The 27,039-nt window shown below is 51.1% G+C and overlaps 9 protein-coding genes across 9 annotated transcripts; 5 read left to right on the top strand and 4 right to left on the bottom strand.

Moving 5' to 3' along the window:
- Positions 1-24: 24 nt before the first annotated feature.
- NECHADRAFT_86676 (uncharacterized protein) lies at positions 25-627 on the bottom strand (the record flags this gene model as incomplete). Its single annotated transcript, XM_003042763.1, has 1 exon — positions 25-627. The coding sequence occupies one exon, from the start codon at positions 625-627 to the stop codon at positions 25-27; it is 603 nt and encodes a 200-aa protein (XP_003042809.1).
- Positions 628-3,000: 2,373 nt separating this feature from the next.
- On the top strand, positions 3,001-3,315 carry NECHADRAFT_52313 (uncharacterized protein; the record flags this gene model as incomplete). The annotated part of the gene is made up of 1 exon (XM_003042673.1): positions 3,001-3,315. A coding segment is annotated over one exon (315 nt), but the record flags the coding sequence as incomplete, so codon positions are not given.
- Positions 3,316-6,998: 3,683 nt separating this feature from the next.
- On the top strand, positions 6,999-10,645 carry NECHADRAFT_52111 (uncharacterized protein; the record flags this gene model as incomplete). The annotated part of the gene is made up of 4 exons (XM_003042674.1): positions 6,999-7,755; positions 7,819-8,573; positions 8,624-9,900; positions 10,162-10,645. The coding sequence occupies 4 exons, from the start codon at positions 6,999-7,001 to the stop codon at positions 10,643-10,645; spliced, it is 3,273 nt and encodes a 1,090-aa protein (XP_003042720.1).
- Positions 10,646-11,993: 1,348 nt separating this feature from the next.
- NECHADRAFT_72738 (uncharacterized protein) lies at positions 11,994-14,462 on the top strand (the record flags this gene model as incomplete). The annotated part of the gene is made up of 4 exons (XM_003042675.1): positions 11,994-12,490; positions 12,542-12,747; positions 12,800-13,212; positions 13,265-14,462. 4 exons carry the CDS (start codon positions 11,994-11,996, stop codon positions 14,297-14,299), a joined length of 2,151 nt encoding a protein of 716 aa, XP_003042721.1. The 3' UTR covers positions 14,300-14,462.
- Positions 14,463-14,900: 438 nt separating this feature from the next.
- On the bottom strand, positions 14,901-16,166 carry NECHADRAFT_86680 (uncharacterized protein; the record flags this gene model as incomplete). The annotated part of the gene is made up of 1 exon (XM_003042764.1): positions 14,901-16,166. The coding sequence occupies one exon, from the start codon at positions 16,164-16,166 to the stop codon at positions 14,901-14,903; it is 1,266 nt and encodes a 421-aa protein (XP_003042810.1).
- A 2,562-nt stretch (positions 16,167-18,728) lies between these two features.
- On the top strand, positions 18,729-20,378 carry NECHADRAFT_86681 (uncharacterized protein; the record flags this gene model as incomplete). Its single annotated transcript, XM_003042676.1, has 3 exons — positions 18,729-18,905; positions 18,958-19,978; positions 20,026-20,378. 3 exons carry the CDS (start codon positions 18,729-18,731, stop codon positions 20,376-20,378), a joined length of 1,551 nt encoding a protein of 516 aa, XP_003042722.1.
- A 514-nt stretch (positions 20,379-20,892) lies between these two features.
- Positions 20,893-21,668, bottom strand: NECHADRAFT_52240 (uncharacterized protein; the record flags this gene model as incomplete). Its single annotated transcript, XM_003042765.1, has 2 exons — positions 20,893-21,127; positions 21,181-21,668. The coding sequence occupies 2 exons, from the start codon at positions 21,666-21,668 to the stop codon at positions 20,893-20,895; spliced, it is 723 nt and encodes a 240-aa protein (XP_003042811.1).
- A 405-nt stretch (positions 21,669-22,073) lies between these two features.
- NECHADRAFT_52094 (uncharacterized protein) lies at positions 22,074-24,122 on the top strand (the record flags this gene model as incomplete). Its single annotated transcript, XM_003042677.1, has 12 exons — positions 22,074-22,285; positions 22,345-22,570; positions 22,624-22,761; positions 22,823-22,997; positions 23,052-23,217; positions 23,244-23,337; positions 23,389-23,426; positions 23,475-23,610; positions 23,666-23,698; positions 23,749-23,807; positions 23,869-23,905; positions 23,964-24,122. 12 exons carry the CDS (start codon positions 22,074-22,076, stop codon positions 24,120-24,122), a joined length of 1,473 nt encoding a protein of 490 aa, XP_003042723.1.
- A 260-nt stretch (positions 24,123-24,382) lies between these two features.
- On the bottom strand, positions 24,383-26,422 carry NECHADRAFT_52105 (uncharacterized protein; the record flags this gene model as incomplete). The annotated part of the gene is made up of 5 exons (XM_003042766.1): positions 24,383-25,240; positions 25,301-25,499; positions 25,555-25,676; positions 25,733-25,783; positions 25,835-26,422. 5 exons carry the CDS (start codon positions 26,420-26,422, stop codon positions 24,383-24,385), a joined length of 1,818 nt encoding a protein of 605 aa, XP_003042812.1.
- Between the last annotated feature and the right edge of the window lie 617 nt (positions 26,423-27,039).

Genomic DNA, 27,039 nt, shown 5'->3' on the forward strand with positions numbered 1-27,039 from the left:
AACAAGGCTCAGACGTCGGCGACACTACATCGATAGGGAACCCCTGCAAGCTGTCTCCCTCGTACGCATATAGAGCATTTGTGAGCACAATGTCCAACTCGTGCACCGCCATCTCGAGCGGGTGGTTGTAGTAGTCATGACAGACTCGGGATTGGGAAAGCCCCAGTGGACCGATGGATCGTCTTTCTCCGTGTGAGCGGCGAATTCGTGGCGCAGGCCCAGTACGTGGCCGAGTTCATGACAGAAGGTGTTGACCATGGCGTCGCGGAACACAAAGGCCAGAGGAAAGACCCTGACCATGCGCGACTCGGCAGGGCAGTTTGGAAAGAAGGCCGCGGCTAGGGTTCTGTCACTGGGGGCGTCGCGGGAGTAGACGACGGAAAAGAAGGCATCTTTGCGATCAAATGACCGCTTGAATTGCACAGGGCCGAGGCCCCATGCCTGTGTGGCCGCCTCGAAGCAGGCTGCGACGTACTCGCCATCAGCTTTGGCCTGGAACCCATCTAGGTCGACGAAGTAACAGAGGGTGGCGTTGACTGGATAGCGAGAAATACGGCCATTGGATCCCAGCTGGGCCGCTGTACAGTTGGCGGTTTCATGGCGCTGCGTGGTGCAGTGGTACGTCATGTCATGGCTGTAATAAGAGGGACCCGGCGAGGGCAGGCCTCTATGGCAAGGAAAGGGAGAGCTTTGGGCTAAGGCTTTATGGGAACTGGTTAGCGATTGTGCTGTATGCAATCGAGTGTCGAATGCAAGGAGAGGATCACGGAGCTTGGTAGTCAAATACCACAGACGCAAAACGCAGTGAATGGGAAGGTTTCCTAAGGCAGAAACATGGAGGGGAGCAACAGGAGAGAGAAGACGTGGAGCATGTGCCGGGCTTACTCACCAAGCATCCCCGAGGACCCAGTCGGGCAGTTCTAAGGGGCAATGAAGGGTGTTGAATTGCTCTGGTGGGAGGGTGGTCAACGAGTGAGGTGCACACGGTGATGTGTGGATGGCTGGCCACTTCTACAAAGACGGGACGTAAAGATAACCTGGATATTTATCTAATTTTCACATTCCTGGAAAAAGAGCAAGCCAGAAAATCTGGAGGTTCTGATGCAGTAAACCTGGAGGTGCATGACAAGCAAAGAGCCCAACACGCAGGTTCAGAAAAATGCGACACCACTAAGACAAATTGTTAGCTCCTTAGGGTAGGTACCTATAAAAATATAACAAAATGCTAACTAAATAATATATAAAAAGATATAAAGTATTAGATTATCTTTATATTATTTTATTATTGTTTTATATTTTGCTTTTATCCCCTTCTTCATCTACTTAGAAGAGCGTACCTTAGGAGTTCTCATCATGGTACTCTTTCACTCACATATTTCAAACCGGGATCTCCAAGCCTTGTTTTTTGTTATAGAGGGTGGCTTTCCTAAGGCGACTGCAGCAGCGAGGCAGACTGAACAAGGAGGGTAACGGGATGCATGGATGCCTTGTCAGTTTATACCCACCATCCCCTTTCTCCTTGTTGATCACTGAAATTGCCTTTCCCGCGTCCCGGTCCTGCGTTCATACTCTCACCGGGGGATCCACAACACCGGCATGAGAGATTCTGGGAGCGACATTGGTTCAATTGGTTCAAGTACTTGGCAGGTAAAAAGCTGGAGGTGAAAAAGTCGGCGAACGGGGCGAACTGCACTCGAAGACGCTCGAGTCGGTGAGATGGGGAGAAGGGTGGTGGGGAGCGAGAAAAAAGCTGGAGGTGACAGCGCTAAGACGATCTGGTTGGTGAGGGATGGAAACTGGGCTGAACAATCTACCATTTTGGAAGCTACTTAGAAAAAGCTGGAGGTTATGTACTTTGATGAGGCTGAAAGTTGTGTGCCCAGGAAGATGCGGAGTGTTGGTACCAATAAAAATCTGGAGGATACCTTGAAGGGCCTTGGTTTTAGGTACCTACGCTGAAAAAACAAAAAAGACTGAGGTGGCCTGGCTGGAGGACTCTGGTGTTGGTCGCCCTCCAGCTATAAGTAAACCTGCGTCATCCGCATTGAGATGGTAGGCCACAGCTACCTGGAATCTTCAGTATTCTTCTTACATGAATGCTGCGGATGCTTCGCTATCTACCTTTCTCATTGTCTGACGCTGAACACCTGCTTCCGACTTCCGACCCATCATCCATGATTCCCCACCAAACCCTGCCGCCGGACGCGGACCTGACAAGGCACGTCCCGCCCCGCCGCGTAGCCGTTTGAAGACGCTGAAGCTAACCTCCGGACCATTGAACTCTGTAGTGCCGATGAACTCGGACAGCATGTCGCAAGCAGCTTCTCGCAAGCGCCTTGCTTGTTTGAACATGATTGTCTCTATTACCCCGACATCGCCCGCGGGCTGCCTATGTTTCGCATTGTCGAGTCCACCGACTCGTCACCATCAGCCCAGTGCTCCGTCTCAGTCCGCGACTCTTTCGGCGAAGGAGTTTACATCGAGAACAATCGTTCGGATGGGCTTTGTTCGACCAACTGCCATTGCCAAAAACTCGGCCCCCTAGACTTCGCTTTCATCGTCTCCAAGCAATCTGCCCACACCAAGATCGAAGTTCAGAACGAGGTACTCCAAAACACCCTCATTGATGTCATCGGTTCAGATGAGCGACACTCCCAGTGTGACCCGCCTGCCTGGGACGGCGCTCACCTCTTCGCTCGGTATGAGGACCTCAGGGCACGTCTGCGAGATGTTATCGACGCTCCGGTAGGAAGCATTGAGGCACAGCCCTTCCTCCCCCTCAGGCTACTGGTCGACGGCTTTCTGGGCCAGGAGCAGGGGGAAAGCTTGCCGTGCCCTCGGCATAAGGACCCTAGCGATGTCCTTAGGGACGTGCTGCCAGAAGAGGATAACAACAACATGCTAGATGTCAGGTTGCTCCGGGCGGCGGGTTATGGCGGCATCTCAGTTATCGATACTCTTTTGAGCAACTATGCCATCGTACCTTCTTCGCACAAGCAAATGTTCGTGGAAGTTTTGGGCAGACAAACCACCGACGATCTTTTCAAAGAAATTGTGAACATTGACGCATACGATAAATACGGAAACACGGCCTTGCTCCGCGCCGCGACTGCTGGGCATCTTGACGTCGCTCGGCTTCTGGTCGCTCGAGGCGCCGACATCGCCTGGGCCAACAACCGGGGCGAGACGGCCCTGCACAAAGCTGCGCGGGCAAATCACCTTGAACTCTTCAATTTTCTGGAAGAAGTCGGCTCAGACATATACGCCGAGGATAATTCAGGCTTAACACCCGCACATTCATTTTCTACCCAAGATCCCGAAAGCCTCACAACCTATGACGTTCCGCTGCCTTCATCTGTGGATTTCCTCATCCCATACAAACGGCCATGCAAATGGACATGCAAATGGCACATGATACCCCGCTGCAAAGAAACACAGAGCGAGCCAACCATCCACGACTATAGAGACCTATTATACAACACAAACCCAATTGAGGATCCCGACAAAGTAAAGGCAACCATGCGGGGCCTTTTCATCCGAGAGTACTCCAAGGTGAGGCAGCACCTGATTTTCGGCCGAGTGCGCGGACGCTTTCCCAACTCGACCCGAGCGTGGCAATTTGGCATGACGGCGCTGCGTAAGATCTCTCATGGCTACCTGCCGCATGAGCTCGGCATGGCTGTAGCTCTCCTCTGCGTATGCAAAGCAGTCTCGGCCACACTCCACATCCACAAACAAGATTCATCCGAATTCCAATTCGACGACGAGCAGTTTCAGCGAGACCTGCCGCGATGGCTTCCTCTGTTCCACGGTGCTGACCGAAAGTTGTTCAAAACTGCGGCGCAGGACATCTGGGGCGTTCACAGATCTACGTGGACTTGGTACACGCCTCAGACTCTGGACTACCACGACCTATTCAAGCACGCTGAGCGTCTGACGTCGGACCTCATTGACGCAGTGAAATGTCTTTACGATCTAGCCGAGTTCGCTGAACTAGGGATTCCCGAACACGGTCAGCACAGGCCGTCTCATCAGGATCGGTCTCGCCCGAAGGATCCCGACCCCGGAGACCCGGGTATTGGGGCCTCGTCGCAGAAATCATTACTGTGGGCCGAGGTAATGGCTGGCGTTATCTTCAGTATATTGCTGATATTTCTGCTCTGTAAGTCCTGGCCTACCGATTCGTGGCGTACCTCTGGTTCAAGCATTGTCTAACCGACCATCTTTGTAGGGCTCTATAGTCTCTTGACAGGAACTGTACAGTTTATCGCTACAGACGCAGCGAGTTGCCACATCAGCGTGGATGTTCAGAGTGTAGCAAGGAGCATGCAGTCTCGCCTTGCCAACACTTTGACAGTTGAGCAGCCTTCAAGCATACCGTCACCCACACCTGGGCAAGATGTGGTTATGTTTGAACAGGAATTTGACGATGATCACCATGTACAGCCTCGGGGAAGCCCAACCTTGAGCCCCTCAAGTGGTGGTGTTCCTGGTTCTGTTGAGGAGAGCAGCAGGAGGCCGCGCCCCTTTGCATGCCCTGAAAAGCACTGCAGAGAGCGTTTTACAAGGAAAGACAACCGGGATCGGCATTTCAAGAATCATCATGGGCCGGATTCTGGGATGAAAAGGCCTTGCAAAACCTGTGGGAAGAAATACAACGCTCAATACTTGCGCGTCCACAGGTGTAACCCAAACAAACCCTTCAAGCGCCGCTTGAGAACGGGGCATTAGACACACAGGTAGCGCTACGTATGCTGTTGTTACTTTATGTAATAATATTTGCTTTTTCGAGTTGACGGTCTTCTCTTATTCAACATTTGCTCGTTCATCATCACAAAGTTACGGTTCAGCTAGCGTCCAGAAGTGCTATAGATACGAAGACATGGCAGCGAACATGCATCATGTGGTACAAATTGTTTGATGGTGACCCCTACAAAGGGTAGAGCTTTCTCCATAATGGAAAAGAAGCGAAGGATGTGTAGACACACGGATTGAGGACAAAACGAGACGCCAGGATATAACCCCGTGTTAGCATACTAGGATATAAGAGCTATAAAGGAATATACAAGTCAGACCTAACATCTTGATTAAATTAGGTAATTATTCTACTATAATTGGTCAAACTTACTCATATGCTTTGAGAAGAGTTAGATCTTCTTTGCCGTTCTGGCATCTTGTTCGTTGGCTCAAGTCGCGTAATGCAGATTTCAGCTCGGCCCCCACAAGTCGATCGACGAGTCTCCAGCGGAGCGATAATACTTCAACACCAAGCAAGTTTAACGACTCAAGTAGGCCGTCACTTGTCCCGGAGCATTTCCTGTAAATAGCCCATAATTAGGAACAATTATTCATTAAATAAATATTAATGTCGACCTAGATAAGGTGGCGTCTTAGTTGCTCACCTTGTGGCTCCCATCACGAAGGGCATCCATCCTTGTCAACATCACTCACGCCGTCCTATGCAGGATTCAGCCACCAAACATTAGTCTTGGTTTCACAGCCTGATTCTTTGTCGTCTCTGCCTAGATGTCAGCTTCTCATCTTCCCCGCATTCTCGACATTTCCCTCATCCATCAATTGCTTTACACGCCACGTTCAACGAGTGACTATGGCGCTTGGACTCTGGGACAAGCTCACGAAAAAGCTCAAGAAGAAGTTTGGGGGCTCGGATTCTCAAGATGAACCCGCGTCGAAGAAACCCTTCACGGCACAGTCGACGACTCCAGCTCGTGCCACAAGCTCTCCGCCGACAACTTCAACAACGACGACAACAGTGACGGGCGTGATTGCACAACCGGAAACTACGTCAACTGCCAAATCGGCGGCTTCTTCGATAGGCAATTCACTAATACCACCAACATCGCCAGCAGCGCCCTCGGCCAGCCCGCAATCAGCCCAGTCGACAGCGTCGTCAACAGTTCGTTCAACGACCCAGCCGGTGGCCTCGTCGACAACGCAATCAGCAGCCCCTTCGACAGCCCAGCTGACATCCACTTCTCCGCTACCGTCTTCATCAACAATTCAGCCTACAGCCTTGAAATCGACCCAGCCGTCGACATCGCCAACAGCCCAGTTGCCAGCATCGCCAGCACCACAACCAGTAACCTCCCCACCAACACAATCGACAACCTCGCCCTTACTATCGAAGACCGTTACTCCGAGTGCATCACAAAATCTCCCTGAGGAATTATGGAAGAAAGCATACGAAGCCCTCAAAACCGACAAACCCGCCAGGGTTCAAGCATATGAGGAAATCCTCTCCAGATTCCAGGAGGAATGGGTTCAAACTGAAACTCCCCCCGCTGTCCTGGACCTGAAACACTGCAAAACCACCGAGTCAGCTGAGATGTGGAAACTGGTCTACGCCGGCTTGGACAGGTCCAAGAAACAGGCGGAATTCAAGGAAGCTGTTGCAGATGTGCTCGGGACCGTGGACAAGATCAAGGGCATTGTGGACAAGGCCGTTAAGTACTCGCCTGAGGCCTCTACTATCTGGGCCGGCGCATCTCTTGGTCTAGAAGTAGGTTTACGCAGTTGCTTATTCCATATACATGCTAACGAATTGCTAGATCCTCGCAAATCCAGTCACAGAACCGGGCATCAACCGCAAAGGCATCGCTTACGTCTTGTCGAGAATGGAATGGTACTGGAACCTAGCAGACATTGTGCTTGACAAAGAAATAGCCAGCTCATCATCTGCCGATCTGCGAGGAAACCTCCAAAAGCATGTAGTAGATCTCTACAAGAAGCTCCTCTTATTCCAGATGCGGAGCGTTTGTCTATACGACCGCAACGGAATATCTGTCGTCCTTAGGGATGCAATCAAGCTGGATGACTGGACTGACAAGATCAAGGAAGTCAAAGACGCAGAGACACTCATCCAAAAGGACTTGGACCAGTTTACCCACCAGGATATGAGGGTTAAGCTCAAAGAGATCCGAGACATTGCTTGGGCCCAAGAGCAATTATTCAGGCAGGAAGTCACGCGGCTTCAGAAGATGGAACAGGACAATCGCGACCGAGAGTGTCTGGCGAAATTGCTGCTCACTGACCCCCAGAAGGACAAAGAAAGGATCCAGACAACCAGGGGAAACCCGCTCTGGGACTCATACCACTGGATTCTGGAACACCCCGGGTACGACACATTCACCAATGATCAATCAAGCAGGGTCCTCTGGATTAAAGGTGACTGCGGGAAAGGAAAGACGATGCTCCTCTGTGGTGTCATCGATCAGCTGGACAGGTCGACGGACCCACTCTCCTACTTCTTTTGTATGGCGACAGAGAAACACCAATCCAGTGACACAGATGTGATACGCGGTCTCATCTACATGGTACTAGATCATTACCCATCACTCATGCCAAAGCTTCGCACCGAGTATGACAAGACACAGGGCAAGCTGTTCGAGATGTCCAATGTCAGCTTGAACCTTCAAAATGTCTTGACCAATATGCTGAAGGATCCGATTCTCGAGGACGCAGTTTTCGTTATTGATTCTCTAGATGAGTGTACAACGGATCGACCAACCCTCACCAAGCTCCTTGCCCATTTATCGAGCTCGTGCCGACCCAAGTGGATTGTCTCAAGTCGCGTATGGCCCGAGATCCAAAAAGAGATCGGTGGCATCCAGGGGATAGTTACGATCACGCTTGAAGAAAACAAGAAGAGTGTTGCCGATGCCGTCCAGTCATACATCCGAACGAGGGTGGACGAGTTGGTCAAGAAGTGGGACGAGGAAGACAAGGACAACGAGGGTGATGACAGCGAGAACGACAACGACAACGACGAGATTAACAACGAGGATTTGAAGAAGAGAGTGTATGACTACATGGTTGCGAATGCAGAAGACACATTTCTCTGGGTGGCCCTAGTGTGTCAGCGGCTCACCGAGTCCAATGTGTACAAGCATCGGGTTCTCGAAGAGCTTGAACAGATCCCCAAGGGCCTTCATGACCTTTACAAGCTCATGATGGATCGAATACTGACATCCTCCGAGTCAGATCGGCTGAAGGCGGTTCTGACTACTGCCTGTCTTGCCCATCGCCCTCTCAAATCAAAGGAGATGGCTGTTCTCGTTGAGTCGATGGAGCGATATGACGAGAAAGCCATTCGAAAAACTGTTCGCTCATGCGGCTCCTTTTTGGCGTATCAGGATCGCGTCATCTACTTTGTTCATCAGTCGGCAAAGGAGTATCTTCTTGACAAACGTGCCAAAGAAATTATTCCCCATGGAGTTGAGCACCACCACTTGCAGATCTCTTGGCGATGCCTCGATGTTCTCAAGAGCAAGAGAGGGTTAAAGGAGAACATCTACGACCTTGGTTCTCCTGGCACAACCGCGAGAGGATCGTCTCGTCCAAAACCTGATCCATTGGCTCCTCTCGAGTACATGTGCCTCCACTGGGCCAAGCACCTCATTGACTCGGGTTTTGCAAAAGTTCAAGACGCTGAGACTGTCAACAAGGTCTTGCAGTTTTGTCAAGCAAAGTTTACGTCATGGTTGGAGGCACTCTCCCTGCTTGGCCACTTGTCCGTAGCAGTTGAGAGCATTGCCAATATTGAATCAGCACTGGTGAGACCATTCTTCTTTGTAAATCCTTTCAGCCCGCTAACATTTTGTAGAAAAGTTCATCTGCCGCAGAGCTTATCGATTTCCTCTGGGATGCTCGTCGCTTCGTCCTCAACCACGCCCAAGTCATCGCAACGGCACCTCTACAAGTTTACTCTTCAGCGCTCGTCTTCAGCCCAAGAAGCAGCAAGGTTCGAGAGAAATTCGAATGGCAGGTGCCCACATGGATTATCTCCAAGCCCGAGATGCCGGAACATTGGGATGCTTGTGTCCAAACGCTCCATGTCCATAAACGGAGCGTCGGACCCCTCGCCTTCTCGCCGGATGGAAAGTTTCTCGCTGTATCTCGTGAAAAGCACGTCCAGATCTTTGATGTCGCACTGGGAACCTCCAGCTATCAGCTCAATTTTGATGAGTCTCTGGCTTCTGCCGCCTTCTCCTCTTGTGGCACTAAGCTAGCTATTGCATCACAAAAGGGGAGGATCATGATCCTCGAATTTGGTAAACTCAAGTGTATCCAAACTTTGGAGGATGTTGATATATCCGCGGTGGCTTTCTCACCAGATGGAGAACAACTGGCGACGATATCGTCCGATGAGGCCCACGTCTGGAATTGGAGGACTGGGGGGAATCCGGTCAACGTTCTACAAGGTCACGGGAGCTATACCACCTCCGTAGCTTTCTTGCCCAAGGGCAAACTGGTTACTGGATCCGATGATGGGACAGCAAAGATCTGGAATTTGGTTACTAACAGTTGCGAGCAAACCCTCCAACATGATGCCTCAGTCTGGTCTGTCGCCTGTTCGGCTAACGGGAGGCGCCTCGCAACTGGATCAAAAGACAGGACGGCTAAGATATGGTATCAGGAAGAACACACTGGGAAGTGGGTCTGTACCCAAACTCTACAGCACAAGCAGGAAGTGCCGACGGTTTGCTTCTCACCAGACGGCCGTATTCTCATTTCAGGCTCACTCGACAACGGTCTCAGGCTCTGGGACGAAGCAGGTGTCTGCATCAAGACACTCTACGGCCACACAAAGCGAACAACCTCGCTGTCTGTACCTTCAACCGGCAAGTTGCTGGCATCGGGTTCTGCAGACGGTACAGTGAAGCTATGGGACATTTTCACGGTTCTCTCACCCGACCCACCCCCAGCAGAGGAGGAGTGCTCCAGTTCCTTGGGTGACTACGTCTCTCGTATCACCAATCTTTCCTTTTCGCCGAATGGACAGATATTGATATCCCATTCAGAAGAGGGGGAAACAAAGCTCTGGGACATTGGAGAGACCTGTTGTGTCCCAGCTCAGGAAGTTCCTGATTCTTATCAGCCGTTCTTTGAAAATCACACGATTGCATCGGTCTGGCTTGACCACATCCGCCTTGACGAGGTGGCGGCGATACGAGATCGAGAAGGCGGAACAATGATTTGGAATATGACAACGAAGAAGCTGATCCATCGACTTGACGACGAGAACGCCCGAGTCCAGTCTTCTGTCCCTGAAGACTTGACAGTCACAGCGGACGCAGTTGATATTCCGGATCCCAACAGGGACACAGCGGGGCCGCCACGACATTACAAGTTTGGCGATAGATTGCTTGTGTTCTCACCAGACCATGAGTTTCTCGCCACGTCTTCTAATGGTGACAACATCAGGGTCTGGGACGCAGCATCTGGGGAGTGCCTCCTAGTGCTGCAGCATTCCCACTTCAAGAAACCCTTGGCGTTCTCCAAAGACTCTCAGTACCTATTTACATACGATGACTCCAAGACATGGGTGAGAAAGTTGCACAATCCTCCCTTCCCCAAACTCGATTCAGGTCAGACAGGAACTTCAAGGAGTAGCCTTCGTCTGACGACCCAGCTTGGTATCCTGGAGGCTGTGGTGCCCGATCGGTTTGAAGACGTTAAACTTGTTGGATGGGGGGTAACTCTCAAAGGAGATTGGATCTGTAGAGGAGCCGAGCCCATGCTCTGGATACCCCCTCAGTATCGAAAGTTGGTCTTGGATGCCCTGCGAAAGAGGTTCGCGGCCATTTGCCCTTCGGGTCGTATCGTGACGTTGCAGGTTGCGTAGGTCTGGCGATTGAGCTTTTCAGAGCCAGTGACTCGGCGAGTGGGTTTGATTTGGCCAGGCATGTTATTCTTTGTTGCTAAATTGGCAGAAATTGTGTATGCAGAAATTGAAATAGGCCCATTGCCTGGTGGAGGAGACAATCTCTGACAGACACACCAAAAATTAAGGTTATTTTTAACCCTATCCCAAGAACAAGACGTCAACTACTGGCGATGCGGGGAATTCACTAACTTATTCTCACCGCCACCTGAAGCCAAGATTCTGTTGAATATTTTCGAGGCGACCTCTCATTCGTGCGCTATGTCGTTTCAATTGTTTGCCTATCATTTTGAGCCTCACATGGCTCTGGTGTACTTTGGTATAATACCATCTTTGTAGTCGTGGTAGTTGCGTCTTGATAGAACTCTGCCGGAGACAGCAGCAATGAGGACCTCAATATCAGGGCATTGATGACGCTTGTTCGCGTGTACCCATCTTCCCCTTGTATGAGCATTAAGCCCAATCGAGCAGCTCTATCAGTTGAGATAACAATGCTTGCAAGCCAAGATCCGGTGCTTCCGCCTCCAAGCCCGTAATGGTCCCGGCTGGTTGCTGATCACGACTACGAATACCGGTCAGTGTAAACTCAATTAAGCGGAAACTATAATTTTGACAGGCTTGATGATCCAGAGATCTATAAAGGCCGACATACCCTCCACCCGCGACGCTGGTAGAGAAGCTTATCATGTTGCACTTTCGAGTCTCAACTGCCGATCCATCACGCATTCGAGAAGCGGGGAACTTGCACAGCATTCGCCGTGCTTACACACGCGATACAATTTGTATCTCGGATGGCGCGAGAACCAAGATGCTTGTCGTTAACCCCGCTGGGCCAAGGCAGCTCTATCGCCGATCAGGAAGGTGACTTATGCGCCGATCCTCCCCCGCCTCGTGGCCAAGGCGTGCTCAAGCAAAGAGCTTTTGCTGAGCTTCCTGAAGTGGTTACCACCGACTGGCTGTGTATGTCTTGGTCGAGGTATGACGACATGGCGGGGACCTATCCCGAGCTTGAGAGCTCGTAAGCTTACTGCGTAGTACGACCTAGGAAAGGAAGCTGACCCGACGTAGCACAGAGTCATGATAGTGCTGGCAAATCAGATGGAGCTTGGCCAGGCTCATCCCTGGTCTTGGATAGACTTGGCCCTTCTGCCTGGTCAATGGCACAATGGTAGAGTTGCATGGTAACATGGCACATGGGGTAGATGCAAGCCGTGCATTTATAGTCACTGTGCTTCCCGGTGATGTCAATCATTCTACTACCCCTCTACCTTGCGTCTTTTACAAGCTCAATTGGCATCGCGAGTTCATCATGCGTGTCCAACAGCTTTCAGTTCTTGCTGCCTTTGCTTCTGGAGCGTCTGCTTGCCAGCGCGACTTTAACCTAGAGGCAAGGCATACTCATCGCAAGCCGCTTGTCAAGCGCAATGATAACTGGCCTCCGATATTGAATGACCACGAGACTCTACTGGTCAATTCGTTTGACAACGTCTCCATTGACGAGTGGTCTGACTACTACGGTCATCAGAACAAGCTCGCTGGTTACGGCAAAGACGCTGCGCAATGGACAGCGGACCGATGGAACGAGAATGGCGTGGATGCTCATCTGAATGAGTACCACGTGTTCCTGCGGTACCCTGTCAGTGCTTCTTTGCAACATACCAGTGCCAGCGGCGAAGTATCAGAGGTAAACCTCAAGGAGGATGTCCTGGAAGAAGACGACGTTACAGGATTGGATGTCATCTCCCAACAGACCTGGTTGGGCTACTCTCCTACCGGCAATGCATCTGCTGAATACGTTTATGTCGGGTAAGACTACTTACGTGAGGGAGACAACGAATGCTTGCTAACAGATACTAGCCGTGGCTCCATTGACGACTTTGAGAGACTGGTAGAGCTCGGCGTTGAGATCAAGGGCAAGATTGCTCTGATCAAGTACGGTGGCTTGTTCCGCGGGCTCAAGGTCAAGAATGCTCAGGACCACGGTGCCATTGGAGCCGTCATATTTACTGACCCTGGTGATGATGGCAACGTCACGGTTGCCAACGGCTACGAGGCCTATCCTGGTATGTCTCAACGAACCGCAAGAATATGCGAACATGGACTGATTGTTTTCAGATGGCCCGGCTAGACACCCCAGCTCTGTGCAAAAGGGCTCAACTCTCTTCCTCTCAACACACCCTGGCGACCCTACAACCCCCGGCTATCCCTCTCACAAAGATGCCCCCCGAGCCGATTACTCTGATGTGATTGCCAAGATCCCTTCTCTCCCCATCTCATACTCGGCAGCCGAGCCTCTGCTGAAGGCTCTCGACGGCCACGGCATTTCTGCCGATACCGTCAACCGAACAAGGTGGACGGGTGCACTCGACGCCGAATACAGCACTGGCCCTGCCCCAGGTGTTAAGCTGTCTCTTGATGTGGTATCTCGTGACAGTATCGCCCCGATTCACAATGTCATTGGTGTCATTAACGGTACCAACGCCGACGAGACCATTGTCATTGGAAACCACAGAGATACCTGGATGGTCGTGAGTAGACACCGTTTACCCCCTGCAAGACATTGATTACTGACTACTTCAGGGCGGCAACGGAGACCCTAACTCTGGATCTGCCATCCTCGTCGAGTTCACTCGAGCCCTTAAGAAGCTCCAGGACGCGGGCTGGAAGCCCAAGCGAAACATTGTCTTTGCTTCCTGGGATGCCGAGGAATGGGGTCTCATTGGCTCTACCGAGTGGGTTGAGGAGCACGTCAACTGGCTCACCGAGACGGCTGTCTCATATCTCAACATTGATGTTGCTGTCTCTGGCCCCCGACCTAATTTGGCCACTACTCCTGAGCTTCACACTCTCGCTACCGAGACCATGAAGAAGGTCATCCATCCCAACTTTGGTGGCTTCAACATTTCACTCTATGATGCTTGGCATGAGGCATCCGGCGGTGTTGTTGAGGTTCTCGGCTCTGGATCTGATTACACGCCCTTCCTCCATCGGGGTATCAGCTCCTTTGATGTCGGAAGCTCGGGCGGTCCTAACGATCCCATCTGGCACTACCACTCCAACTATGACACCTACCACTGGATGGCCACTTTCGGCGACCCTGGTTTCCTTGTGCATGCCTCTCAGGGTCAGTACCTGGCTCTAATTGCGTACCACTTGGCCAGTGACGAGATCCTCCCCATCGATACCCAAAACTATGCTGTCGAGCTTCGAGCTTACTACGACGACCTCGTCGAGTACACCGAAGGAGCGGGTGCCGATCTCGATCTTTCCGAACTCGATGAAGCTATCAAGCACTTCAAGAAGAGCGCCGATGAGGTCAAGGCCCTCGAGAAGATCGCCATTGAGCGCAACGACGAGATCCTCAAGAAGGTTGTCAACCACAAGTACCGCGATTTCCAGCGTGGTTTCATCTCACAGGGTGGTCTTCCCAACCGCGAGTTTTACAAGCACGTCGTCACTGCTCCTGGTCTCGATACTGGATACGCTGCTGTAACATTCCCTGGCATTACCGAGGGTGTTCAGTATGCCAAGGACGGCGACTATTCCGTGGCCCAGGATTGGGTTAGCAAGACTGCTCGGGGTATTGTCGTGGCTGCCAATATCCTCAAGACTTGAGCATCTTTTTGTGGGTAGCATTGCTTTGGTGTTGGTGTTGTAAAAGCGGGAAGAGGCTGGTTTTGTAGATGGGGTGGCTTCATTTCAAGTCAATCCTTAGCTTTACGATTTGATGTTAGATGATAATGATAGTAGTAGCTCCATGCTACCCTTTCTCGAGCTTACTTACAGTTCTGTCTTACATAAATAGTCATGCTGTGGTTTCGCCTGATCTTGAGAGTACCTAGACTGGAGGCCTCGCCAAGCCGCCAGTTGGTCTACCATGATACCACCCTAGGAATGAGGGTCATGATACTGTAAGCTCGTCGAAGGATTAAATTTAAGAACTACTGCGTTAATACTATGCCTATCTAACTTGAGGATATGAACCAAGATACTAACTTAAGAGAGAACACAGTAACTATGGCATAGTGGGGAGTATTCGTTTGAAGTCGCTGTTTCATCTGGATACTTGGGCAAATATTTATATCAAGACGAACACTGGGCATGGTGGAGGAGCGATAAAGAGGGAGAACCACTTCACAAATGATCCTCAGTCACAGCAACCTTTTTGTGTCATTGTATTGCAATTGAATAACGAGCTTTATTGTCACCCTGTTTACTATTTTGATGATTCATACATCTCCCGGACACTCCCCTCAGCATGACCAACTGTCGGATCATGGTGGCGATACAATCTACCAAAGAAGTGGACTATCCAAGCTGGGTCCAGCGGCGTGCCCTCAGGGCCAAAATCGTGCCAAGCGTGAACAGTGGTTCTCTTGGGCGAGAAGTTTACCGAGAAATCGACGGGGCATTCGGTGCAGGAGCCGTCAACTGGAGTCCTTGGGCGTCGCAAAGCCGTTTCAAGGGCGGCGTCTAGCGCTGATCTATATCCATTAAGTCGTTGATGGCGGCATATCGATAATGATTCCATATTCTGCCGAGATATTGGTTCATTGCGTTCATCATAAGCCCAAACTGACAGCAGCAAGAATCTTCCTTGCACGATCTTTGGATAGCTGGTGTATTCGCATCTTATGGTGCCCATAATCGTCGAGTGTTTTTGGATGCTGGCTCGATGAGGCCTCGTGAGCTGGTTGAGCGTCTCCCTCTGTCTCTCGTCAAGGTTGCCAAGGCGGCTCAGTTTGAGAGCACGCTGAACGTTTCGATGCTGGAGTAGGAAATTGAGCTTCATGTCGCCAGCCAAGCTGCCACATCCATCATTAGAAGGGCAAATGTTCCAGATTTCCGACATTGGATCGCCCGCTGGATGGAGTTTGTTACACGCCTCACAAACCCACAAGTCTGGGTTATTTCGCGATATTCTAGTCAAATAGCACAGATATTCGTACTGGCTGAGAGAATAAGTTGGCCCCTGGCGGAGAGCGAGGCGGATAGCATTCCAAAATGCTCGGCAGGTCACGGAGAGCACGTGCCTGTCGATTTCGGATAGATGGTCGATGACACACGCAAGTATTTCGATTGGCAGCTGGATAACAGGACAATCCAGGGTTGGTTCTGGTAATAGCGGCTTTGGTGATGGCCGCCTTTGTGAGAGTGGCTTTGGTGATGACACCTTTGGTGATGGTGACGATGGTGATGGTGACGGCGATGTTGGTGTTGGTGATGGTGATGAATCTGGTGACAAGACCGACACTGATGCTGATGGCAGTGGTACTGATGGCCGAGGTCGATAGACAATCCGCCTGACACGCGATGCCACGCTCTTAATCGTGGCTCCAGGCCAAGCCGCAACGCGACGGCATCGACAGCAGTGCTCTCCCATTTCGAAGTCCGGCAAGGTAATGATAGTATTGTTGAATGCTCGAGGCAGTGTTTCAGGGTCAGATTCGAGCTTTCCGAGTTCTCGTTGGCATGGGATCATCTAGACACGATGCTGAGGCTATGGCTACTTTTATATTCACAAAGCATTGAACTCGTGATCACCTCTCAAAGTCTCGCGGAACGTAGGTTTCTTCTAGATTCGCACATGGCCTACGCAGTCAAAGTTAGAATGCCACGCCAAAGTTTGTTTAACCAGTTCTTTCACGCTCTTGAGTTTCCCTTAAGCTTCCATTGTTCTATCTCGAGTAGTTCGTGGCCGTGTAGCGTAGTCGAGGACATGCACGAGGGCTCGTGACGCGGAACGCGAGCGAAAGCAGCATTCTGATAAGAAATGGATGAAATGATCGATAATTCTTCAATTACTTGTTCTTATTTTACGGCATTCGACAGGCCCTTTCTTGCGCTTAAGCAGTTTCGTTATTAAGAGCATTCATAAGCTCAAGTAAGTGCTTTTCATTCCTAGACTGTCAACTCTTTCATCCGCGAACGATCTTCGGGCTCAGTTAACCCATTGAGGGCCGGGCTGCAACTATAATAAGGAACAGATTTTCAACGCATCATAACATCATGACCCGATGTTAACACAGTGGCCTCATCCGCGAACTGATCCCGCAAGTCATTCCATTTTCACCCACAGCCACGTTCGCGGGGGCATGTTGGGGTAATAAGCGGAGATATTCGCGTGATCCTTCCCCAGATCTACCCCAGATGATGTGGATATCCTCGCATGGACGCATTGTCCAGGCTCTCTTTTGATGTCGGCGTGCGGTTTATGTTCGGTCGCCGGTGACCAACGTGACCCAATATGAAGACAATTCTTCAATTCACCGATATCTGCACTGCCTCCTTGTCCATGACTCGTGCAGGTTATCCCACGCGACAATGTGACATTTCGAGACGCGTAATACATATCAGAGCCAAGACAACGTGAATCCGGCCACATGGGCAGAAGATTAAAACCCCGAACCTATCAACCTTTGACAGCTGTCACGCGATGATCTCCGTTCGTCCAGAAGAAATGCAACCAATATCTTACCTCGTGGTAGCATTGATCGGACTCATCTCCTTGTCGGGTTAGGTCTCGTAGCAATACTTGATAAGCACCGACTCTTCCGTCATCCATGGATTCTTCCATTTTCCAAGCCAAGACGGAAACATCCACGCCAAGAGAGCAGTTACCCCCTCATTGGAGGCGGAACTACCGGACGTTGTATCGCCAAGAGGAGAGAGATCTTGGCGGGTGCATGGGTGATGTTGACTTCAGTTGTATCTGGTGGTGGTGACACAGAACTGAGAATAAACTCTTGGGAAATTTGAACACATGTATCATCCCGAACCAAACTCCCGGGGTTATTTCTGACTCGCCTGCAGACCGCCAGTGCTGATCCGGAAAGTTTCGGCGGTAATTGTGGTGGTACAAAAGTTCCAGTGAGGAGATGGATTCTGGAGCTGAAAAATCTCAGTGCTGTAGGGTCGTACAAGAAGGATGGCTGCGGATTATTATCTGACGGGCATACAGTATCTACAGGGACAACTCGCCCGACAGTGATAATTGCGTCACATTGGTTGAGCACAGCGCGACATTTGGAGAACACAGCCACCTCCATCATGGCCGAGAGGCTACACACCATAATCAAGCTTTTGCCACGTGGAGCTTGCATCCCAGTCTTGGTAAGCCAAGACTCAGCAGAGCGACTACTCTTAAGCTTAACATGATGCTTGGATGGAGAACAAAAAGGTGAGAAGGCAAACTTGATGTCGGTCGCCAAGAGCGGCGTCACAGACATCAGACGCCCCAGTAAGCAGCCAACATGACCCTCCTTCGGACATCAATTATGGCCTCCCGCCGCCGCTGCAACATTGTGATCAGCGTAAATATGCGCCCCGTAAGCCCGAAACAAAATGTCCCTCTGTGTTTGTTTCGGAAGTGGCGGCACGACCATGCAGAGTGGGAAGAGGGCTTACGCCTCGATGTGACACACGGGAAGAATGGTGCCCCAACCAACCAACAAACGTGTTCCATGTCCCGAACAATAAAGGAGGACCACGGCGTTGGGCTTTAATCTCTCCGTATTTAGAAACACACGAGAATCCAACGAGAAGCCACGTAGCACGGGAGAGAGATCAGATCCCTCGGTGGCTGGCCTTCTGCAGCCTGCTCTTGCATTTCACAGCCGGGGGATGCATTCAGGCTGATAGCCTTTTTGATCTGAGGGTGGGTTACAATCTTGTTGCTCGCAACCCTTGCTCACTCGGTCATCACAGCCTCCGAAAACCATCCACGATCGACATTCCTCACCTCGTCGGTCCAATTAAACTCGATCGTGGGGAAAGGTCTCCTCTCCACGTTGATCCTTATTACCTTCCTTTAATCGCCTAGAGCGAATCGCAGATCTAAACAGCTTTGACCTCTTCCCCGTCCCCGCATGAGAGGGCTTGCAGGGCAGGGAATGGGGGTGGACAAACGCGCCGAGGCACATATCAGAGGGAGGAGACAAAACGGTATTCGGGCCGCCTTTGAGATCTTCTTATATGACGGTCTCATTCCCCCAGAAGTTGGGATGAGCTGTCAATCATTGCTCTTCTTTTTCAGCTTTTCGCCATGACGACTGATAGCACTAGAACGCCTCCGTCGGAGCAGGAGAAGCCCTCGCATGTGGACGTTGAGAATGTCTCCAAGCTTCCTCCCACGTCTGCCATCGATGCGGAGCGTGCTCAGCTTCTAGCAAGCTTGCCTGACCCCGATGCGGGGAAGAGTGATGAAGAACGCCGGGAAATTGTTAGTTACTACAGATGCATCCATCTTGAGCCATGTTACTGACCATCACCAGGACAAGAAGCTGATGTGGAAGGTTGACCTTTGGCTCATCCCCTGGCTCTCTCTCCTCTACCTGCTGTCCTTCCTCGACCGAACCAACATTGGAAATGCCCGTCTAGAGAACATGGAAGAAGACCTCGGTATGGTAACGGGCGACTACAACATGGCGCTCACCATCTTCTTCATCAGCTACGCCCTCTTTGAGCCCATCACCAACGGTCTCCTCAAGCGTCTGACCCCGCGCATCTTTTTTACAGGCATCATCATCGCCTGGGGCATCGTCATGACCCTCATGGGTCTATGCCACAACTACCCCGGTCTCTTGGCTGCGCGATTCTTCCTCGGTGTCACCGAGGCTGGCTTGTATCCCGGTGTCAACTATTATCTCGGCTGTTGGTACAAGAGCTCTGAGATTGGTGCCCGGTCAGCCATCTTCTTCTCAGCTGCTGCTCTCGCCGGATCATTTGGTGGTTTACTGGCTGCTGCCATTGCTCAGATGGACGGTACCGGTGGCAAGCCTGGTTGGGCTTGGATCTTCATCCTCGAGGGTCTGGCGACCGTTTTCATTGGCATCTTTTGCTGGTGGATGGTCTTTGACTGGCCTGATACTGCCCGTTTCTTGTCAGAGGATGATCGCATCCGTGTTCAACGCCGTCTGATCATGGACCGTCAGGGTCGAACCGCTGAAGACTTTGACAAGCGATACATCTGGGCTGCTTGCAAGGATTGGAAGACGTACGGGTACATGGTCATCTACATGGGCTCTTTGATGCCTCTGTATGCCTTCTCCCTCTTCCTTCCCACTATCCTTCGTGGCATGGGCCACGTCGGTACGCGCGCGCAGCTCCTTTCTGTGCCTCCGTATGCGTGCGCGGCGTTGGCCACCATCTTTGTTGGTTTCACGGCAGATCGGACCAAATGGCGAGGCTTCTGCAACATTGGTACTGTGTGCGTGGGCATCATTGGCTTCATCATGTTGCTGGCCAGTGACAAACCAAAGGTTCAATACGGCGCCGTATTCCTTGGAGCAATGGGTAAGTCTCACACCGTCTGATGTCGCAACTTTGCTAATCTCTTGCAGGAATCTATCCGACCGTGTCCAACACTGTGTCTTGGGTGAACAACAACATCGAGGGTTCCTTGAAGCGTGCCATTGTTCTCGGAATGGTTGTCGGCTGGGGCAATCTCAATGGTGTCGTCTCATCCAACATCTATCTCGACCGACAGAGGCCTCGCTACTGGACCGGCCACGGTATGGTGCTTGCATACCAGGTAATCTTCCTGCTTGGAGGCTCAATCTTCATGCACTTTGCCCTGCGTTGGGAGAACAGGGCGCGCAGGAACGGCAAGCGCAACGCCAAGTGGGACGCTATGACGGATGAGCAGAAGGCCATTAGTGGTGATGTGCGCCCTGATTTCATGTACACGCTGTGATGACTCTATTGCTTGTGGTGTTGGGGACAACTAAGGCGTGGAAAGATCTGGTGCAAGGTTTATACATGAGGAACTTGGATATTTAAGTATCTACAGCCATTCCACGAGTTTTTAGATGCCCGCAAATATATACACAGTCACTCATACCTTCTGACGCGAGACGTGGGTGGGCTATAACCCGCATATCTCCACACCGTCCCATCGAATCCTCTCACTACAGTGGTTGATCACAACCACCCATCTTCCGTAGTATAGTGGTCAGTATGCAAGCTTGTCATTTACAATGCGCTTGAGACCCGGGTTCAATTCCCGGCGGGAGAGTCGCCACGTGAGTAATAACTCGCGATCATCTTTTTTTGGTGTTGTCGTCGACGTTGTGGTGAAGTTGTGGCAATGTTGCCATGGTTGTGGGAGGCATTGCCTTTCCTGCCATAATTCAGAATAAGTATTCATATTGAAGAAGAGCCTAAGAAACAATCAAGGAAGCATTGTATAATAATAACATATTTTTATTTCAGTCTGACCTTTCCTGCTGAGAGGTCGGTACCACTTGTCTATATATCCCAACACCACTACTAATAACGCCGCAGATCCCAATAAGACCCTCGTTTATCTGTATTAGCCCAGCCGCCGACGATGAGATTCCCAAGTCACACAGATTTGATAGAAGCTGAAACTTGTCAACGGTGTATTTACTAGTATCCGGTTTTGCATCAGCACGCAGCGACACCCAGAGCTCGGCCAAAGCACTCACCAACAACCATCTGCTTTGGTATCCATGCCATCCTTGTCTTTCTGATACCGTTTCATTCGATGGAAGGAGTAGAGTTGTGAACAGAGCCCGCACACTACAGCGCTGAACCAGAACCGGGCGGCTTGCAGAGTTATGCGCCGCGAGCTCTTCCAGGGATAGAGTCCCAGGCTGTCCAGTATGGTCGCGTTGTCCAAAACCAGATATGCAGCCAAGAGTAGATGACGAAGAAGCGAGATGTAGTGGAGGAAGCAATCGTGATCCATGCTGTTGGATGAGGCGCTGGCGGCCTTGGTGACGGTCTGGATTTGTTCCACACTCCGTCCAGCGCGTAGCACCTTTCGCGTAAGTGCAAGGCGACTCATAAAGACCATCCATCGCTCTTTGGCAAGAACCAGAGGGCCGGGTCTCGTCAAATTCCAAATCCTAAACCGCGCATAAAATTGAAATAGGCGTAGGAGCTTATCTCGACCCACGACGGAGGACGACAGTCTCACAAAGTGGGAGATGCATGGGTGAAAGATGAGTTTATGGACCATCGTGGGAAGGTTGGAGAATTCAGCAGGGAGTACGGATTGATCGAGGAAGAAAAATACTATCTGGGCGGTGCCGAGATGTCAAGACCTCATCATCTAAACCATACTGTACAGGAGTAGTCCATGCATCGGTAGCTTCCGAACACCTCTCGGGGGCGGTTAGTCGGGATCCGGAGGTGGGCCGGGGGCGACTCGGAAGAATACGAAGAGTGTCGGATCACTGTCCGGGTTCAACGCCAGCAAATACCGCGGCAACTGGCTTCACAGTGAATGGATAAGATGTTACCAGTGACTGCATATATAAAGTCGTAGCTCACACTTTCGTCCAAGACTGCCTCGAACAAATCGTCCACCCTTAGGCTCCTGACAGTACAACTCACACAATCGGCTTTTTACCCCTCTCTCACCATGCTTTCCCACGACTCCGAGATCATCATCGTTGGAGGTGGTGTTTTCGGCCTGAGCAGCGCTTTATGGCTCGCGCGCGGTGGCTACAGAAACATCACCATCTTCGACCGATGTGCCTTTGACAAGAACGGATATGACCCTTCAAGGGGCTGCGATGGCGCTTCGGCAGATATCAACAAGGTCTTTCGCATGGCTTACGCTGAGAGGACAGAGTAAGATAGCCCTTATTATTTACTTTGAATGGATAGGAATACCAACATTAATTCCTTAGCTATCAAGACCTGGCCATCGAGGCGAGAAATTTCTGGCTCTCGTGGAACAAGGCAATCACCGAGGCCAACAGTACCGATCTTCCAGAGGGTTTGACTCCAGAAGACAAGCTCTTCTACATCTGCGGATCATATTTCCTCGCCGAGGGTCCAGAGCTGCGCGACTACTATGCAGACAGTCTGAAGACGATGGAGAAGACGGCGCCAGAATTCCGCAAGATGCAATTTGTCAAGGTATGAACTCTGGCGATTCTCAACCTATTGACTGATATCTTTTGAAGGGAAACACCCAAGACGAGAAAAGGCTGGGGCAAATTGATTCCAAGTGGGTTGAAAAGTATCACATCATTGACAGGATCAACGGCGGGAACACCAATGGCTTCATCGACATCCAGGGAGGCATTACCATCGCTGACAAGGTAGGTCATCCTAGAACTAGGCATTTCTGCTTTTCAATAATTTCCAACCTCATGACTGTAGGCTTGCATCTATGCAAAGTTCCTCTGTGAGCAAGTCGGAGTCAAGTTCGTCCTGGGCAATCCCCAGGGCAAGCTCTCCAGCCTCATCGTCGAGAACGACGGCTTGAACAAGAGGGTGGCTGGAATCAAAACGTGTGATGGGCTTCGTCACTTCGGAGACTTGGTCATCGTCGCTGGTAAGTAGATTCACTTCTCTTCGGGCCTGTTCCCCAAGACTAAACACACATCAGCTGGCAGCTGGACTGCATCCATCATTCCGGAAGCTCACCAGACTGTCGAGGCAACTGCAGGAACTGTCATGTTTGTCGACATTCCAAAGCACCGACAGGACCTCTGGAAGAAATTCCACCCTGACAACTACCCCGTCTGGTCTTATCGCAGGGGAGAAGGGGAAGAGTCTGTGCACTCTCTCTTCACCCAAGACATTGTGCTGACCCTCATGCTAGTTACTACCAAGGCGGCGGATTCCCCATCTCCAAGGAAGGGAGACTCAAGTTTGGCTTTCGGGGCCGTAAAGTGAGTTGAAGCCATGACCGTCCCGTACTTCGTTGCTTACATGCGTGACAGTTCACCAATTTCCAAGCTCACCCAACACAGCCAGACCTGTAAGTCCAGCACCTTGGCGCTCATGAACACAGACTAACATGTTACAGCCGTATTTCCACTCCACGAACAAAGTACACGGAGAAGCGCATCAACACGGTGCCTCTGTACGGCCTTTCGCGGATGAAGGAAGTCATTGCTCAGGCATTTCCTGAGTTGGCCGAGTTTGGTTTTACAGACAGCAGAGTGGGTGCAACGCTGGAGACTGTCGATCGGATCAAGGCTGATGTGGCCAATTTAGCTATGCTGGTACACTGACAGCATTGACAACGACGTGGGTGTTCTGCCAATCCACGCCCCTGTGTTTACTGCTAACAGTCGTAGTACGTGATTGATTACGTGCCGGGATATTCCGACTCCCTCTTCATCTGCACAGGAGGCTCGTGAGTTTCCACATCCTTATCGTCTTGCATAGTTAGCCATCATTTGCTAAGTACCTTGCAGTGGACATGCCTTCAAGTTTCTCCCAGTGCTCGGAAAGGTAGGCGTCACAACATCTAGTTTCATAATAGCACCATATGCTAACACGTCCATTCCAGCATGTCAAGAATCAAATCGAGCGCGTCCCTGACCAGTTCACACCTGTCTGGAAGTGGCGAGTTGCCCAGCAGGGCAAGCCGAACAACGGTTTGTCAGAGGGAGAGGATGGCCCGAGAGAGATGTCCAAGCTCGAGATGGCTTCAGGTAGGTGCCTCTGAATCAGCGATTAACTTATCGTGTGCTGACTGGCTCCGAATAGCGCAGGATTTCAAGATGAAGCGGGTAAGGCCAATTATGCGGCAAATGCTAAGCACAAAACTGACTGTGACATAGGCTACTATGCAGAAGCTGTAAGTCGTTTAACTTTGCAACCAATCTGGAACCACATTGGTGCTGCCTTGGCAATCGGACGGGGGCAAAGGGCGATGTGACCTGTATATTTGATAGTACTACTAGACTTCGATAAAGACAAATTCTCTCAATAGTCTGGGTGCGTCGCAAAATCACTTATAAATCCTGCCAACAGCCCATCAACTCCATCCAACACTCCAGCTTCCGCCATGTCAGTTAACCAATGACTCCAGTTGTCATCATCCTCAATCTCAACCCCGCCTAACGGGGGAGCCGGGCTTGGGGCTGAGCGACTCTTGTTGATCACCATGGCGATAGTACGATTTGCAAGGGCTTCAAAGGTATCGCGGTAAGGCGCCGCACTTTGCCAACCCTCAGCAATCGCCACCAACACCATTGTGCAGTCGGTGCATGTTTTGCTGACATCCTCCGGGCGGACAGACTCCAAGACTGTAGGATACGTCCACAGACAATGCAAGTATGTCAAACCAGATAAGAAAAGACAGTGAAGGGTCCCCCACGTATATCTAACTGCTGTCCCTATATAGAGCCGACGGTAAGATTGACAGATGTTCCTGGAAGCCTGGATACACTCCTCAAAAACCTGTCTGTTTGAATCTTTATACTCTGCTAATTGGCCCCTATACAAGAGCATCATGGTGTAGCTGTAGTTAAGTTCATACCAATTGCTTATAGAGAAGATGGACAGATCATCATCTTGCCTTGGCCGTGAAGGTGGAGCTTCAGCCAGCCAGGTGTCCAAGTCTGCCCGTAACTCTCTGATGCGTGGATGGCAGGCACCATGTTCGACATCTGGGCGTGAGGCGCCTGAAAACAGCGAGGTGTGTATTTGGGCCCAGATATGTCGTAGTTTGAACACGTGGATGGCAGTGGACATTGTTGTCGCTGGTTGGCTGTGGTGAGTTCGAGGCGGACTGGTGATGCCAGCTTCAGTTATGGCAGAGTCGTCAACATCTGACGGATACTTCGCATTTCAGGTGTTTAGTATGAGGCAAATACTGACGAGGTGCAAGATTTGTGTTACCTCGGCATCGATCTCCTGAATTGGGATACCCAGCGGCCGTCCCAGCCTCAAGGCCACGGTGCAGTCAATTCCATTCGCAACCCAGAAGACTCTTCTGCGCATTTCTTGTTGAAGTGGGTTTGCGGTGGGTGCAAGACGCTTGATGCCTCGGTGATAGCCCAGTTCGATGCATTGACGAAGTGCAAGGCCGGATAGCTTCCTGATTTCTTCGTCAGCGTCGTGTCAATCAGGCTAACCCGGTATGTCGCTTATACCAGAGGGATGGTCCGTCCATCGAGCGAAGAGAATACATAGCATAACATAGTAGGGCTTGAATGGACTCGAGGTTGTCCTTGGATAATATGTCGGTAAAGAGCTGGGCGGACATGTACAATTGCTAGCAAGACGTTATCAACTCCGGGCGCATGTCTCGGGTCAGGAATTGAGGCTTACCTCGGCCAGAGACTGAGTGTTCGGCAAGAGAAGAGATGCAACGGCGTACACCTGCCATGCTGTCAGCCCCAAGCTTGACTGCGTATTGGTGCAGGATCTTACCATATTAAGGAAGAACAATGGCGACGAAGAAAATCCTATTTCGGTCACGTCATGAGATGAACCATAGTGTCTTGCCTCCCAAGCTCTAAAGGTCGGTTCATGCAGAAAAGGATACTGTGGGTGGATATGCTTGAAATAGGCATTGCTAAGCGTCAGAGCGACCTCGTAATCTGGCAAGAGGCAGGGAGACGGCGGCGATGCATGCCTATTGCTGAGGCTAGCCAGTGTAGGTTCACTGGGCAGGTCTCGACTGAGAGAAAAGTTGATGATGCGAGAAAACGCAAACGCAGACGATGAGCCGAGATACTGGGGTTCCATCTGTGTCGTCCGAAAGTCCAACATGCCCACTCTAGATGACAAGTCGCTGGTTCCTTCGCCCTTGTCTGGCGTCAGTTGAGTTGACGGGGTGCTTCCATCTACGGGGCCCAGTGGAGATTGTGTCGTGCCTGAAGAGGATCTGTCGTCACGGCCCTCAAGGCTGGCGACGCGGCCTTCCAGGACCTCTAGGTAATTTCGGGGTCTCGTCTTTTTGCTTTTGGGATCTTGGATAAGACAAGCTACGAGTTCATAAGCAATGAACAGCTTCATGTCTGAGTTGCGGTTGATACCTACAGATAGCCAGCCTCTTGCAGTTGCCACAAGCAGGGTTTTGATCATCGCACTGATTCAAATCAAATTAGCCTTGCTCGGGAGTTCTGGGTCCTTGAAGTCACCTTGAGTTTCTTCTCTTTGCAGTTTAGACATGCTTGGTGGGCTCTCGTTCCTAGAATCCGTCGCCGCCGGAGAGGAGGCCCTTGTCTTCGACTCCTGGTGTTTGCCTGGAGCATCTTGCTTGATGTCTGAAGATATCATCTCTTGCCATGCAATGCCAGACCCTCTCGCCTGTCAGGGAATCGAGGTGGATCAGATTAGAGATGCCAAGTCCATGCGTGCGGGGTGATAGCAGCCATCGGTTATCCAAGATATGGTGTGCCTCTTTCCGATTGGCTGTTCGTATTCTTCCGAGCACGATGCCGGCTAGCTACCTCTCTTAGATAACGACTCGTATTCTTCCGGTACGGCCCCGAGGTCTCAACTTAACCAAGATATCGGAGATGAGAGCCGTGTTGTTGAACGATGTCAATGCTGGCATATAACAGCGCTGGACAGTCTCTCCAGTTGCTGTGTCAGTTCAACCGCTCTATCATCACAACTTAACAAACAAC

The sequence above is a fragment of the Fusarium vanettenii genome (genome assembly GCF_000151355.1).
Source record: "Fusarium vanettenii 77-13-4 chromosome 11 genomic scaffold NECHAsca_32_chr11_3_0, whole genome shotgun sequence".
Taxonomy (NCBI): Eukaryota; Fungi; Ascomycota; class Sordariomycetes; order Hypocreales; family Nectriaceae; genus Fusarium; species Fusarium vanettenii.